This window comes from Pseudorasbora parva, chromosome 2 (assembly GCF_024679245.1).
Source record: "Pseudorasbora parva isolate DD20220531a chromosome 2, ASM2467924v1, whole genome shotgun sequence".
NCBI lineage: Eukaryota > Metazoa > Chordata > Actinopteri > Cypriniformes > Gobionidae > Pseudorasbora > Pseudorasbora parva.
In genome coordinates this window covers 25633271-25645215 of record NC_090173.1, presented here as the reverse complement: position 1 = coordinate 25645215, position 11945 = coordinate 25633271, and the positions used below count along the sequence as shown (strand labels likewise).

At 37.0% G+C, this 11945-nt stretch overlaps 2 protein-coding genes across 6 annotated transcripts in view; one reads left to right on the top strand and one right to left on the bottom strand.

Annotated features, from left to right (window-relative positions):
- Positions 1-6: 6 nt before the first annotated feature.
- Positions 7-7143, top strand: lat (linker for activation of T cells). Of its 3 annotated transcripts, XM_067413302.1 has the most exons (14): positions 7-667; positions 1607-1666; positions 4064-4168; positions 4740-4779; positions 4945-4973; positions 5071-5125; positions 5207-5265; positions 5938-5964; positions 6166-6208; positions 6324-6373; positions 6470-6523; positions 6626-6688; positions 6787-6871; positions 6952-7143. In XM_067413302.1, the coding sequence occupies exons 3-13, from the start codon at positions 4066-4068 to the stop codon at positions 6861-6863; spliced, it is 600 nt and encodes a 199-aa protein (XP_067269403.1). In that variant the 5' UTR covers positions 7-667; positions 1607-1666; positions 4064-4065; the 3' UTR covers positions 6864-6871; positions 6952-7143. The 3 variants fall into 3 exon arrangements, with proteins under 3 accessions (XP_067269403.1, XP_067269384.1, XP_067269394.1); XM_067413283.1 differs by lacking the exon at positions 1607-1666; XM_067413293.1 differs by lacking the exon at positions 7-667 and having other exon boundaries at positions 730-1666.
- Positions 7144-7435: 292 nt separating this feature from the next.
- The window catches only part of atxn2l (ataxin 2-like), a 37075-nt gene continuing 32565 nt past the window's right edge, over positions 7436-11945 (bottom strand). For all 3 annotated transcript variants that reach the window (XM_067413212.1, XM_067413221.1, XM_067413231.1), the window contains 6 exons: positions 11670-11830; positions 11401-11530; positions 11193-11302; positions 10582-10764; positions 8039-8195; positions 7436-7875 (listed from right to left, as the gene is read on the bottom strand). In XM_067413212.1, coding sequence (XP_067269313.1) covers positions 7823-7875; positions 8039-8195; positions 10582-10764; positions 11193-11302; positions 11401-11530; positions 11670-11830 — 794 coding nt within the window. In that variant the 3' untranslated portion in view covers positions 7436-7822. The remainder of the gene's footprint in view (positions 7876-8038; positions 8196-10581; positions 10765-11192; positions 11303-11400; positions 11531-11669; positions 11831-11945) is intronic.

Below are 11945 nucleotides of genomic sequence, written 5' to 3'. Positions count from 1 at the left end.
GTGTATTGGAGGACACCAAAATTGCTTGGTTTAATTTTCATAATTTTGCATCATTCATTTTTTTTTAGATTTTTACAAAGGATGAAAATTAAGAAAACTAAAACAAGCAATCAAATCTGCATGACAACAGAAAAGCGAGCAAGAAACCGAACCTTCAGATACAAGAGATGAGATAAGGAAGAGGTGAACTGAGCGAGAGAGCAGCCAGTTACAAATGAAAAGGGAGGAAAAAAAAAGATGCTGACTGGTGCAAAGGATGGAACGGTGCTTTCAATGAGCCTATGAGGAGACGGAGAGCAAGTGCAGCGAGGGGAGAAACCTAAAAGTGTAGTTCTTTTTGGCAAAGGCCCTGTAGATCAGAACACGCCTCAACAACTCGTATGAATTTAAACTCAGGGAGTTAACTTCAGCAGATATGAGTGCCTTAAAAGACTGACTACTGGGATTGTTCTAGCTTGGACTGGGAGGTCATTTAGAAAACTGAGGAAGTAGTGATCTGTGTGGGAGGAAGAATAAAAAATGGTGGCACCTTTACTGTGAACTGTGAGTTGGGTGTGATTTGTACAATCTACGGCGTGCGTGTGAACTGGTCTCCAGTTTGGTTGCAGGTTTCTGCTGTGCAGAACGTGTGGTGTCTTGATTTGACTTGACTGCTGCTACTGATAGGGTAAGATTTTTACTTTATCTGTTCTTTAAGTAAAACTGTGGCATAATTATAAAATATATAAATAAAATATGTGGAATACTCTAGAAGATTTTTATATGATATGATACAGAGAGCTTGAGTTTGAATACAATAATGCTCGTTTATACAAACTGTCAAGAAATCCTATATTGTGATTTGCCGCTCTCAATTAGTGGAAATGAGGAACTTTGCAGTCTAGACTTTACGGTCCACACCTTTGGTGTTCTTCTGTGCAAGTAACAAGCACCAACATGGTTGATGTGATTGACAAAGGAGCTTGGAAACATTTATCAAGCAATGTGATTTCAAACTGCCCAAAAAATTATTAGGAATGGTTAACTTTACTTAATTTGGGGTGTGGACTTCATATAAAAATACATGTTTCCAAACACATGGACACTTTTCTCAGCAAACATGATCGAAGTTTCATTTACTGACTGATATTACAGTGTTACTGGCTTACTGTATGGCTGTAGTTTGATAAAGATTGAAGGGTCAAGATGTGTTCAGCCACAAATGAAACCTCATTATCACTGCAATTTCCTTTGTCAAGCCAATTACATTCATGCTTAGGTTTTTTTTTCTTTTCTTTCCTGATACTTTTCCCCCAATGCTTGCAGTAAAGAATGCATTGGAGGAATGCATTTAATACATTTCAGGCATATAAATGACTAGCCATGTGATGTATGAGTTCCTGATTTGTTCATGATGAGTTCATAATTAGATTTTTCAAAATGACCATAATACAATATTGGGTGTTGAAAACATTCCAAGTTTGAATTGTACTTAAATTAAGAAAATGTAGACCTTCTTTTGGGGTTCTGGGTAATATATAACTTGACAGCTCCAGGATTAAGAGAGGCCCAAACCCCTCATTTGATGTCGTTTTTTTTCTCTCTCTCATCGAACTGCAAAATACAGGAAATCCGTTTCCTGAGCCTGAATGCAACCACAGACAGCCACACACTTGCATATATAGAGGTGTGTAAAAACTTGCAAGGCAGGTGATGCCGAGTGAAATTTCGCAGATTGACTATTTGCTTAATTAAAACGGGCAAAATGGTTCATCTGAAAAGAGCTGACAGCTAGATTTTATAGAAATACAGAAAAGAAGAGCCTGTATCCACTAAAATATAGAGGCAATATGGAGTTTTTCTATTTGAGCATTATTTCTAATGGTGTTAAATTAACTTTTATCTAAAACAAATTAGTGCACTGTTGTCAGGAAATAAGAATGGGCATGTTTATACTCCAATGAAACAAACACTTACAGGTGTTTGTTCAACTTCTGCGTTTTTATGTTTTTATGTCAATATGTTTTAATTATTATTAAAACATATTGAGTACTTTTTAGTTTTTTTCTTGTTATATGAAGGTCACATTAAAACTTTTTTTTTTGATCATACTCTAATAATTTGAATTTACTGCTTATCAAATTTCTTTTTTGTGTATATTTTTTTTTACCGTTGTCCAGAACAAGATTGAGAATAAACCCATCATAAAACGGGAACTTATCATAACGTGAAAAAACCCATCATAAAATTAAATAACCTAAACAAAGAGTGACCCACCACACACACACACACACACAACTAAAATTGGTGTATTTATATATCTTGAGGGCAACCATATCAGTGAAGCACACAATCATACATGATGTGAATAATGAGAAATCAAGATAAATATCACTTGATATCCAAATATTTTAATGTGTAATTCCAAATGATCTTTAAATTTTGTCCAAATAATTATATTTGTGAATTTATGATGCACAAAAGCCTGCCTATAAAATAATATTTATCAAAGAGTTAGTTATTGCAAAAATGCAATCAAGTACAATACACAATTTGAGATGCAAAAGAAATGACACACGTGAGAATTTTGTATATGATTATTAACCTGCGTCTGTATGTATGTACATAATGTATGCAATATTTGACCTTGTCAATAGTCAAATAAAAAAATGTTTTTGCTTTTTTTTCCCGGACCATGAAAGGGCTAAAACATAGAATGTGTTGTACTTTTTGGCTAAAAGTGTCCTTGAAGAAAGTGTCCCTTGTAGTTGAAGAAACACTTTTATATTCTTGATATGTATACTTAACAAACGAGTCCTAATACATCATACTTTTTTGTTTTTACAGATTTTGAGATGATCACTGAAAAACAAGATACTGATTAATAATAGGGTTTTTTTGCAATACAATCAAGCAATTAGTCGTATTACTCTGAAAGACAAAGATACGAAGTATCCAGAAAGATTATGTAAACATGAACACTGTAAACATGAATTTATGAACATAAGTTGGCACAACTCAAAAAAAGATTTGAGGCAATCAGTTGCCTAATTTTTTTTAAGTTAAGAAATGTAAAGTTTAAGTAAGCAGACCTTGCAGATTTTTATTTTGTATTCATACATTTAAATTGCTCTTAACTTTAAATATTTGAGTATGCTAATTCATATTTAATTTAAATATTTTTATTAGTGTAAACTTGGCTAGCTTTAACTAGCTAATTCAGTAAATGCCACTTTACTAATAGGTGACACAATAATTTGTTATCATTAATATAGCATTTGTTGAATGATGACAATATAAAACATTTATTTATACATGTTCTCAAACTAAACTAATGCTCCACTCGTCACCATGATGGTAACTCTACAAAAAAGCATGAAACGCTACTAAATCTTCCACTTATCAATAATCTTGCACTGGAAAACTACATACCCTTTTTTTTTTTTTTTTTTTAGCATTTACTCTCTCTTGTGGGTGTCATGGCAAAGCATGCTGGGAAATAGAAATCCCAGTCCAGTTTAAGTTAAATTTACACTAAACGAAAAAAAGAGAATTAACCTCAAAACAATGAAACAATTCAGATTACTTAAAATGTGTCCGTTTTGAGATTTTAAAAGAAAAAGTTTAAAATACACATGAAAGTGAATTAGCGTTAACAAATTTGTTTAATTTAAGATGGGTCTATTCACACCAATGAATTATGTTGAGCGTTATGGTTTAGTTAAGGGATCTAAATGTGCAAATTATAGCATGCAGTTCTTCAAATTTAAGAAGAATGTATTAATTGATAAAGAATAAATTAAGAGCAATATGTTTAAAGAGCTTATGGACGATTCCAGTTTCTTAGTCTGTATCACTACAAGAAAGAGCACCTCAACAAATCATGTGTTTCATTTATACAGTTAAAACAGGCCAGTTTCATATAAACCATGAAATGAGTTTACCGAACTTTTTAGATACTGCTGCAACTGCTTATGCAAAATGAGCAAACATTTGCAGGGTTAGTCACATAACCTAAAACCACAGATTCAGAAGAAGGTTGTTGCTCTCTATGTGGCCTAATAAATCGATGTTCTCTTCTCAGTAATGGACTCCACTGCACTGCTGTCTGTGGTAGGCGGGGCTCTCTTCCTGTCAATCATCCTTGTATCCAGTCTTTGTACATACTGCTGGCGGCATAAACAACCAAGTAAATCCTCATAAATCTAACTATAAATAATTTATTATTATTATATGATTTATTGTCTCTATAACATATGTCATAAAGGGATGTTTTGTGATAATGTTATTTCAATTAAAAATGTACTAATCTGATGACTTCGCACAGTTCTGAAATTTGAACCTGAGAGTTGTAGCTTTGCACTTATGTTTATACGCGACGTTATAATCGAGCTACAACATTTTGTGTGTAGTCGAGCCACATTCATCACATTCCTGCAAGGATACACATAATGCGTAATCGTCAAGGATTGAATACGTAGGCCTATCGTGCGCAGAAAGACCATTTTTAGATTTTTAGTCAGATCTCGGAGTTCTGCGCATGCTCATATTATAGACATACACAGTAACCATATAGCATGTAACGCATATTCAAACCTTGAAACACATTTGATGTTTATGTGCTGGTTGAAGCCTAGCAGTAGTTTTTACCTGTTAGCCCGACTTGCGTAAAAACAGTTAACTTTAAGGTGAATGTAAACATAATGATTAAAATTCATTGTTCATGATTTCGTTTGTTTCTTGGCTTTTTTATTTTACAGCATCCATTCCCCAAAGGTCCAGCGACTCTAGTCCAGCAACGTAAGAAATAAAATCTCGCATAGCCTCCGTTTTACAGATTTAGCCAAATAAATATTGTCTGCTATACTGTTGTATCAGTCATAATTATCATAAATGCCTACATTTTTAGTTTGAATGTGTTTAAAACTGTGTGTTGGTTCAACATCTGTCTTCATAACGTTACAGATTCGTGGTTCGGCATCCCCAGTCGACATGTAAATAGAATAGTCCTTTCTTTATACAACAAAACACACATTATTAATATTCAGTGTTCATAAATACATTATTGTATCTTCTCTTGTTATTATTTAGACGCACCCCATCCAGACCCTCACAGAATTAGCAGCGTACCGTACCCACTAGCCAAGTGAGTTATATATAGCCTATACACACACACACACACAGAGACTGTCTTGCACTTCAGTGTTAATAATGACTCTTCTCTCAGTTCACTTAGTTCACCATCTATTACTATCACAAAGCTGCCTTCCTGTCCTCCCTCAGAAAGTGAGTAACATACAATCCATGGGCCTCTTGGCCTTTGAGACAATAATAGCCTAGTCGAACAGCTCAAGTGTTATGTAAAAAAACAACAACATAAGTTTTCTTTATCTTTATAAGTTACTGCTTTATTACTACTATACAAACCGGACACATGTTTTGCTTCTGAATAGTTTTAGTTATTCTTTTCATCATTCTTTTCTTTCTTTTTTTCTGTAACACTTTACAATAAAGTCTCATTTGTTAACATGCGTTCGTTAACATGAACTAACTATAAGAAATATTTTTAAATAGCATTTAGTAACCTTTGGTAACGTTATTTAATAAAAATACAAATCTTAATTGTTTGTTCGTTAGTTCACAGTGCATTAAATACTTTTAACAGATAACTTATGATTTTAATTATGTATTAGTAAATGTAGAAATTAACAGCCAATAATATTAATACATGCTGTAGAAGTATTGTTTCTCTTGTTAATGTTAACTTAAGTTAAATTAAACCTTATTGTAAAGTTTTTCCCATTTGTCTTGTTCCTTTTCATTGAAATTTAATTAATTTCATTAAAAAATTGTAATTCTTCATACCTTTTTTTTAATATATAATGTGACTAATGAAGCACTTTGTACTACACTATGTATCATTATTAAGGCCCACATTTCAATCTTTTGTCTCTGTAGCTGGAAGTCAAGCAAGTTATGTGAACGGTGAGAAGAGAAGCAACATTCCAGTCAATGATTATGGTCAGAAATCATGTGGCATTTTTGAGTAGTGATGGAGTGTACTGTAATTGTGCCTTGCACATACATTACTGAATAATGGATTACATGAAAACTCTTGGTGAGTGAACAAATGTGTGTGCATGACATTGACTAGTAAATAATCCGGAATATGTGACTCTTCTGTAGACAGTGAAGATGAGCCGTATGGTCAGCGTCCAGGTGACTACATGTAAGAGCAATCATTCCTGATCCCAAATCTTCCTAAATTGTTCCAAACTACTAGTCAGGCAGAAGCTGAATAATTGTCCGTATGAAATTAAAGGAAACTATATTTCTCCCCCCAGAACTGTGATTCCAGATTCCCCATGCACACAGCCTTCAACCCAAAGTTCAGGTAAAAGATCTGAGATTAAATAAAGATAATTTATTTAATTATAGATCAACTGTGAAATAGAATCTTATAATGATTTTATAACATCTAACTTTGTAGAAAAAAATTATATAAATGAAGAAATAAGTGGCTCTGAGGATGACTCAAATTCAGGTACTACATGCTGAAAAAAAATTATAACATAAAAATGACCACAATGCACCACTGCAATACATGTCCTAATTTTATCATATGAATGCTGTGCTGTTTTTGCAGACTATCACGATTATGAAAATTTCCCAAAGTCATCTAAACCAAACCTGCCAAACCAAATCTCTTGTAAGTGTGATTGTTTAAAAAAAAAACCCCAATGAGCTCAACATGCCTTGTATTTTATTTTCATGAAATTAAATATTTTCGTTCCTTCTCTCCAACAGGTCTGTCCCTTGGAAGTGTGAGCAGTGATGATGAGCGGGGCAGCTCTGATTATGTCAACACAGAACCTAACTCGTAATAATCCAGGTACTGCAGTTCTCTAATTTACTGCACTTGACTGACACATTTTTCAATGAGGCGAGACTAAACAAAAACCTTTTCTCCAGGATAGCCTTTTATCAAGTGATATTGGTTAGAGGCCTAAAAATCATCCTGAGTCTCCAGATATACCCATGAGTCGATTCTGAAGTGCAGCACCACCAAGAAAGCATCAAACCACTGTCACCTCACAGACTACTTCACTTCCTCAATCCGTGACGACACACATGCTGACGATACCTGAGAATTTTTTTTTTTTTTTTTTTTTTATAAAACGTGGCGTTTACAACAATGCATCCAGGTTTTTGCTTCGAAAAATATGAGCGCATCAAGAGAGATTTCTTTGACTTCATGTAATATAAAGCTTTTAATATGTGGTCATAAATGTTTGTATAGGCTTGTAAATGGGGAAATAAAGTTTTTCTAATTTACATCATGTCTGCTGCTATAAAATAGATAGAAATTGTAAGCATGTAAGAAAAATTTGAAAGGCATTTTAGTCACTGATTGCAGTGCTAAAACAAAGCAAAGAACTGGACAAAAACGCATAAGGAGAGTTTAAAAATTTATTTTTATAAACTTTTTTTGTATTTTTTTGTTCTTTTTTTAACCATTTATTATTTGCTTATTTAATAAGGGGGTTGAGGACAAAGGGAGAGGTCACTGTATTTTTATAAAAATGTCCCTCATTCTTTCCATTTTTGTCTTACGCTTACTCGTTCCCTCTTCCTGATTTAGACACTATGTGTCCCCGTCCGCTCAAATTAAAAACAGCAAAAAGGGGAGAAAAAAAATAAAACAAGCACATTCAGTCTTGCCAGAGGTGAATAAAAACAAAATCTTTTTTTCCATTCTTGAAGCAGGTGGAGGGTATATACATGTGCGATCCCACAGGAGGATCAGATGGGGGCGCTCTGCTCAGTCTCAAAAGTCACTCTGTTAGTTTCCAGGAGGGTGGAATGGAATCTGCTGGGAAGGATGCTGCACCGGCACTGATGAGCAGAGAAAAACACACTTAATAAATGTGTCTGCACAGTTGAATATTAAACATCAAATTCATATAAAATTACCTTATTTCAGTAAGAGAAAACAGAATGGTAGATTTCATAGCAAACCTACAATGTCACAAAGCATACTCGTGTGCAGGAAACTCACCCTGAGGTGGTCCAATGTAGGTGTAGTGCCCCTGTTGGGGTGGGGGAGGTCCATGCTGGGGGCCAGAACCCTGCTGAGGGGGTGGCGGGGCATGAAGCAACATCACTCCATGGCCTCCAGAGTGGTGAGGACCTTGGAGAGCACCTTGAACATGGGCCTGAAATGAAAAATCTAATTAGTTGCCGAATAACAACACAACATGCTTATTCGTTCGGGTCACATGATGTCACTGTAGATTTGCACTGCCATCTTTACAACCAACGGTCTCAGTAATGCCTGCGATATACCCCGATTTTGCGTAGCATGGAAACGCATTGACCTGCTTTCTGTCTGCTTCTTTTTTTCTTTGCGCATGAGTGATAGGTGACAAAAAACACACATTTAACGCAGATTTAAATGCATCCAGCAAGTGTTTTGCATGAAATAAGGACAATCACAAACGCAGACTCTTAAGACCCAGAAAATTATCAAATGTGTTCTCATCTAATGCAGCAGAAGTAGAAGAGGTTCAGCCAAAACGCTGCATCTGTAAATGCATGAGAATAATATGAGCCGAAAAATTTCCCGCTGACACGTTGCAAGCCACAGCATATTGATATGCATCGGTACACTTGAAAGCCTTCAAGCAATCTCCACTGTATGGGGAGGGGTTATGTACAAGATATATTATACGTGATAATGGACAAAAGAAAACTGGGAGTAACAAATAAGGATCGGAGCCTAAAATATAAATTCTCTCAGTCTCTCTCATTCAAATTGGCAGTTTGGGTGGCCACCGGGCGAGATCAGTATGTAAATATGGCGGCATTCTATTTGGTAGTGACGTTGGTGCATCTATGAATAAATACAAACATTATAAAAAGTATTACAATAGAAAATATATTCCAGTGATGGAGAAGCTCAATTTTCAGCATCATTACTCCAGTCACATGAACATTCCAAAATCATTCTAATATGACTTGATGTCCTATTATTAGTGCTCAATTGTTTGTTCTTATTAATTGAAATGTTTTTTTCAGGATTCTTTCAATAGACAGTTCAAAATTTGTACATCTTTTGTAACATTATAGTCACTTTTTAAAGGGTCATGAAACCCCCCTGCTGCAGCGGTGTTTTTTCACACCTTCGATTTGAAAAAGCTTGTTAAAAGGGGAGTGGTCGACTGTGAAAAGGTGGGATGGTATTGTGTGGAAAGAGGGAATGGTTTGCATAAATAGGGGAGTGTCTGTCAGTATAGGTGCATTAAGATTAGAGATATAGCAGCAGCAGACAGCGGTTCTGAGACATGTTCTTGGTTCCCGTTGGCATTGTTTACCACAGTGAGATTAAATGAGCGATGAGTACACCGAATGAGAGAGCTATGAGTGGCGTGCAGCAGCTAGATCGCAAATCATTCAGCTCTTCAAAGTTCAAACCAGCATAATTCAGTGAGAAATGAAAATAAATGTTATTCTGCATGACGAAATATTTTGCAAACGTGATAAAACTATATTTGTCCAAATATGCACGCTGTTTGGCAAGATGAACAACGCGCCGACGTGATAAGAGAACGTGAACCACCCAACATGCGATGTGATAGAGATGTGTAATTCTAGATCGGGGTAAAAGCGAAGGGGTTTGAGGCTTCATAGTCTCGACCGCGCATCTGAAGCAGAGCGACGCGCGCTGGGTTGCCGTGACGATCCGCGCGGTCACTCGGCAGCTAAATCTATATTTGTCCAAATATGCAGCACGCTGTTTCACTAAGAGCCCGAACACATGCGGTTTAGTGCATGGCTGTGACGACAAATAAAACGGAGAGGACGTGGCTTTTGTTCATTAGCCTACAGATTACAGATTGGTTATTTTGCACTTCTGACATAGATAGTCAACGCTTGCAGGTTCGGCGTGCGATTCCTCAGGTGAATTTTACTTTACCGAGCCTTTGTAGCAAAGGCTTCCACAGACGGCGCCGGTTACAGCTCGCTCGGCACCCTTTACGTTACTTCGTATCAGCACAACGCCTAGCTTTCCTCCGTGACTTTTCCGCACGCTGCTTCCAAAACTTACCCACCATATCTCTACAATAATGATGTAAGACGAGCCTGACAGAAGTGACTGTCTCATGCATATTAACTAAATTATCTTGTATGCATACTACAGCGCAGGGATTGGATGAGCTTTATGTCATGAATATATATCGAGAATCGCTCGGAGCGGTCGACGTCAGCATGTGCCCAGCAGCCCATACTTGGGCCGAAAAGGCCGTGCCGACGTCAGCATTTGTGACGTTGCTCCGACTAAGCTTTTCAAACCGGAAGACAGAAATGGCTCTGAAAAATGCAAAAATAACTATTTTCACATATGAATACCATTAATGAGTACCCTTAGTGTTTTCAATGATGTGCAGCCTATACATATCTGTTTACATCTCAAAAAAAGTGTTTTGGGGTTTCATGACCCTTTAACAAATTATGGGTATCTGCAGGAATCAGCACATCCATTTTACATTAAATTAAAACCTTTCCAAAAAATGTGACTGTTGATGTGGTTATGGTCATCACCTGTGCCAGCTGTCCTAGAGAGGAGTACGGGTGAGGCATGGGCTGGTGTCCCGGCAGACTGTAGCCCTGAAGGGAGTAGGAGGCCTGTGGGGAGCTGTGTCCAGGGGGCAGGTTAGGGGGTGTGGGGGCTGACAGCGGCCCAGAGTGGTACAGAGACTGAGGCTGAGGACCAGACTGACCAGACTAGAAAAAAACAGACAGAATTACACAAGGTTTTACTAACAAAAGGCATCTGAAAATTACTCTCTTGAATACATTCCTGAATTTAAGAGGTTAGTAAAGTACCAGGAAGCAGGCACAATCCCAGTCCCTGCTTCCCAAAGTAGAATAAGTCTATGGTGACAATGGGATTTTATTTATTTATTTTTATATAGTATACATTTTATTGTTTATTATGTCTTGTATGTTCATTGTATTTTTTATATTTTATGTGGAACTTTTAGATTGCGGCTTTCTTGGCTAGGGCTCCTTCGCAAAAGAGACTCGTTCTCAAAGGATTTCTCTGGTTAAATAAAAAAATAATTAATCTTTTGTTACAAAGAAATATTAAGTTCTTAGTGGGAGTTTGTGGAATAGGCGTGTAGTTGCTATTGAGCGGAAGGTAGATGTACCTGTCCTGGACTGGGGGCAGGATGTTGAGGGGGCGGCTGGCTGCCTGTGGGGGTGCTGGAAGGCTGAGGATGATGAATGGAACCAGAGTGATGAGAGAATGACTGCGGAGCTAAAGGAGGAAGAAAGAAAATTATATTAGTTAACAACATAACCAACTACAATGCATGAACTACAATCAATCCATTTTATAAAGTCGTCATTGCTTACCATACATCCCCTGCTGAGGGGCTGGCGGTCCTTCAGTCTGACCAGGGTACTGTGGACCAGGGGGACCCATTGCCTGTGGGTGCCCTCCCGATCCAAGCATTCGTGGTCCACCCTGGAGCATAGAGTACACCTGAGACAGAGAGAGAAAAATAACAGGGGATTTTGTGATGGTGACCATCTACAATACAAATCTAATTCAAAACAAAATCAGCTTGTTTGATTGGAAATACTAGAAGCATTTGTTCTACCGGAAACGTGAAGGCTGGTACCTGTCCAGGGTAGTGGGGCATTGCTGATATAACCTGGTTGTACTGCAGATATGAGGGAGGATAAGGAGATGCCACCAGAGGAGTCCCTGCTGCTGATGCCGCAGCCTGGAGCATAGGGGGCGCTGAAGAGCTGTGGTCTGGACGAGGAGTCACCACAGAACCTGAGAGACAGGTGGTAGAAGTAATACATGATTAGAGTGCAAAATAGGGCCTGATACTCTTATTGTAACTGATGTATTATTATTAAAAATATTTAAAAAAAAAAAACTGACCTTT